Source organism: Cariama cristata, unplaced genomic scaffold (assembly GCF_000690535.1).
Source record: "Cariama cristata isolate BGI_N322 unplaced genomic scaffold, ASM69053v1 scaffold15791, whole genome shotgun sequence".
NCBI lineage: Eukaryota > Metazoa > Chordata > Aves > Cariamiformes > Cariamidae > Cariama > Cariama cristata.
In genome coordinates, this window is record NW_009598850.1 from 15,238 (window position 1) to 19,245 (window position 4,008).

The 4,008-nt window shown below is 53.3% G+C and overlaps 1 protein-coding gene across 1 annotated transcript in view; it reads right to left on the reverse strand.

The window, feature by feature from the left end:
* The window catches only part of LMOD1 (leiomodin 1 (smooth muscle)), a gene marked incomplete at its 3' end in the record, with an annotated part of 18,244 nt that extends 15,229 nt beyond the window's left edge, over nt 1-3,015 (reverse strand). The window contains exon 1 of the mRNA XM_009709469.1: nt 2,755-3,015. Within this exon, the coding sequence (XP_009707771.1) occupies nt 2,755-3,015 (261 nt within the window). The remainder of the gene's footprint in view (nt 1-2,754) is intronic.
* Nucleotides 3,016-4,008: the final 993 nt, after the last annotated feature.

The window sequence follows — 4,008 nt, forward strand, 5'->3', positions numbered from 1 at the left end:
TCCAGATGTTCAGAGGGCCAATCCCACTGGAAGGACCTCCCATTCCTTCCCTGCCCTCGTGCCCGCGCTTCCCTCCCATGCTCACACGTCTGCTTCTCGCTCGCAAAGGTTTTGCTCGATGCATCTAACGAGGGATGCCGGGTGCTGTGTGGGTTTGCGATGCACAACGCTGGGAGTCGTCAAGGGAGTGAGGCTGGGACGGACATCGACGGGGTGATGTGGGCACTCGGCTCGGGGAATGCCATCTCCCGTGGGTGTGCAGCCACAATGGCTGTGTTGGCAGGCACAAGTGCTTCGGTGCCCGCTGCAACGTGAAATCTGCTGATACAAGAGGAGGCCATCAGAGGCCTCAGTGCTCTGAGAAGCTGGGTGAGAGCTCGGGAGCTGCCTGGGATGCTCCGATGGCTCCATCCTGCAGCGAAACACAGCCCTGTGGCTTCCTCGGATGGAGGGAACCATCGGCTTCCTGGGATGGTTTCTGTGATTGCTTCTGTGGTCTGATGATCCCATCCCACCCCATGCCACCCCATCCCATCCCATCCCATCCCGCCCTCGTGCCCCATGGTGGAGCAAAGACCCTGCTCCACCACCAGCATGGCCTGACCTGCCAGCGCGGCGAGCTGGCAATTTCTAGGTGCTAATCCCAGGTCCTAACAATGCCAAGGAGGAAAGGGTGGAGGATATTTTTTTCTTGGCCTTCAGGGATTGAAATAGAAGAAGAAAGTCAGTTCTGCCATATCCAGTTACTGCAACGCAATCTAACTGGGCCGGTTTCACTGACAAATTTGACCGGCAGCCAACTTGCTTTGTCTTCCATGGCCCAAAACTACTGAAGTTCAAAGGAGAGCACATCGAGCACTTTTCTCAGGACCTCCGTCGCCGCCCTCCCCGCCAGCCCCGGAGCTGTACACCCTCTCCTGGGGTGCCTCTCCTCCCCCTGCCATCCCTTGCCACCATCCCCAGTCCCCTCCCGCAGCACACAGACACACACACACACTCTCAGGCATCCTCCAAATAACGTAGTGTTTAACCAGACAATTTCCCAGATCTCTTTTTCCAATAAACACAAATTTCCTCCCTTCCTCCTGATCACGGACACTTCCCTATTCCAATTCCCAGTCAACTCCTCATCTTCCCATGGTTAAAACCAAAATAGCATCACTAGTGATGCTGAACGCAAGAGTCCCCCCCATCTGAAAAAGCAGCTTTTTCAGTGTCAGCTCTCAGTGCCGGCTGCAAGCTGGGATCACCTTCAAACCAGTGCAAACCCCTGCGGCGTCACTGGGATAACTGGTCCCACAAAACAGCATTTCTCTTTCCAGGCAGGTTTGTCCCGCAGCGCACGCATTTCCCCACCATGTGACAGCACATCAGTGGGAAAATAAACCCAGCGCTCTCGTGGCGAGGGGCACGGCGCTTTCTGTCCTCCAGCCTACGCCAAAGACCACATATAGAAGGAGAAAGCTTCGAGTGCCTTGTCCTCACAGCCAGAGGAAAGCTCCCCGGCTTGGAGAGGGGTGGGGGGAACTATTTAACCCCTTGTTCACGTCTCCAAAATAAACCTTCATTTATTTCTCTTTTAGCTGCAATTTCCATCTTTTTTCCCTTGTTTTCTCCCAGGTCAGGAGAGGACCCTCCTATAATAAACTCCATACACATCCATATAAAGAGCTATTTCCAAGTGCTCACAGGCCAGTTAGAGCTCGATTACTCAGCTGGGAGACCCAGGGTACCGCTGGGTGACCTGGGATAGACAAGGAATCGGAGCCAGAGCGCTCTCTTAAAAGGGGTATCCACATAAGCCTCTGCTCTGCTTACGCTGCCGAAACTCCTCAACCCTGTCCCGTCACAGCAGATGCGAATCCAGCCTGGAATGTGAAATCTGCCCGTGACTACACAGATAAATAGCTGAAGAGTCTCCTTCTTTCACTTTCTGGCTCAGCCTCCCGTGAAAAACTAGGGAAACCAAATGCTTCCCAGCCTCCCACGCACAAAGCACATACCAAATATTCTTAGTGCAGAGGTTAATAAATGTTACAGAGAAGTGGGACGGGGCTCCCGCTAAGGCAAGGCACAAAAAGAGGAGAGGGACTGGCACGAAGCTTTCTAGCTGAAAGCAAGCTATTAAAGGATTTGCCAGGCGCAGAGAAGGAGATAAATGTACCCAAATCAAAACAAAAGAATGAATTTTTAACTGAATAATAAACACGAAACAAACGGTTTGGGGTAAAACCTGCTTCTCGGGGTGATTTCCACAAAGCAGCAAGCTTTTTTTATTCCACAAGAACCAGAGACTGTTTAAGCTTTTGCACAAGAAGAACTGAAAGGACCAAGAGTCCGGAGATCTCCAAAGGGAAAAAAAATTGGAGTAAAAAGAAATGCAGCCCATGGGATCGCCGTCACTGCACCGGCCCCTCCAGGCCCTTTCTGGGAGCACCGTCTCTGCTCCCAGCCCTGCCAAAGGATGTCAGAGCAGAGGCAGAGAGAAAATCCCTGGCACCAGCACAGGTTTTGGCTTTGCGAGTAACACCGGGATTTCATGAAATACCCTGTTCCCTCCCAAAGTGCCTGGACCAGCTCCCTGCCTCGCTGCTCCGGTCTCTACACAACAGCTATTCCTCTGTAGCAAACACAGCACGCCTTTCTCGGGCTTTGCGTTTTTCATCTCGTCCCCTAAAACAGCCCGGCGGAGTTCACAGGCATGCTCCTGCATTTCTCACGGAAACAGCTCAAGTGTGGGGAGATGTGACTTACGTCTATCGAGTGTTCCCTCTGAATAAGTTTCCTGGTCTCCTTTTCGCAGTGATTGAACATCGCGTCGCAGTTTTGCGGGCCAGGTGGGGATTTCTCTGTTTGGTTTTTCTGACCAAGCTCCAGAGGGATGCTTCCATCTGGATCCACAACATCCAGCTCCTTTTCCAGCTCTTCCATCTCCTCTGGAGACAGAGTAGACAACAAACTGTCAATATCTGGATCTTCACTAACTTGTCGCCGATATTTGGCCACTTTGGACATCTTGGCTCGCTGGCGAGACACGGTTGCGGTTGTGTGTGGTACCCAAGGAAGGAGAAAAAATAAAAGAAGCCGAAGCTCCGACACTGCTTCCCGCAGCGGCAGCAGGTGCCGAAGTGTTAAATCTCAGCAGCTCTCGATTGCCGGAGCCCGGGATATAGTGGTTATAAAGAGGGGACACCCCTCGGTCCAAGAGTCGGCCAATAACAGGATCCAGCCGCGATTCGGGTGCTGGGAAGCCAATGGAGCCCAGCGGGAGGCGGGGAATGGTGCTATCAGAGGAGTTTGAAACCCGAGGACATTCCAGGGAACCATGCAGAGCTGCATGACCAAATTTAGTCCGGAACATTTAGCCTTTTAAAGGCAATGGGCCAACCTAGTGAGAAAACACGCAAAAATGCACAAGCTGGCAGGCTGGGGATCTGGGGGGTGGGGGAGGTAGATCCCCAGCATGTGCCCATGGGTGCTGGAGGGCTAGTAAAGAGGTCGGCGTGGCTCCAAAGATATGGGCTGTCTCCTCCGTTACAGGAGGGGAGAGTTTCTGCTGCGACAGTGACGGCTCTTGGCTGAAATCGGCAATAAAGCCCCCACCCCAGAGAAAGTTTTCATCTTTATCCCTCCACTCTCCAGGATCTGTGTGGTATCCCCAGCATGTGCCCATGGGTGCTGGAGGGCTAGTAAAGAGGTCGGCGTGGCTCCAAAGATATGGGCTGTCTCCTCCGTTACAGGAGGGGAGAGTTTCTGCTGCGACAGTGACGGCTCTTGGCTGAAATCGGCAATAAAGCCCCCACCCCAGAGAAAGTTTTCATCTTTATCCCTCCACTCTCCAGGATCTGTGTGGTCAGCCAAAGCGCACGGCCCTTCGGGAAAGAGGTGCTGGGTGGTTATGTCGCGGGTGCAGACTGGTTGCTTTACGAAGGATGGGCAAAGCCCAGCGCCTTTGAAGCGGGGAGCAAGCAGGCAGCAAGTGCCAGCCCAGCCCGGTGCCTGCTCCTC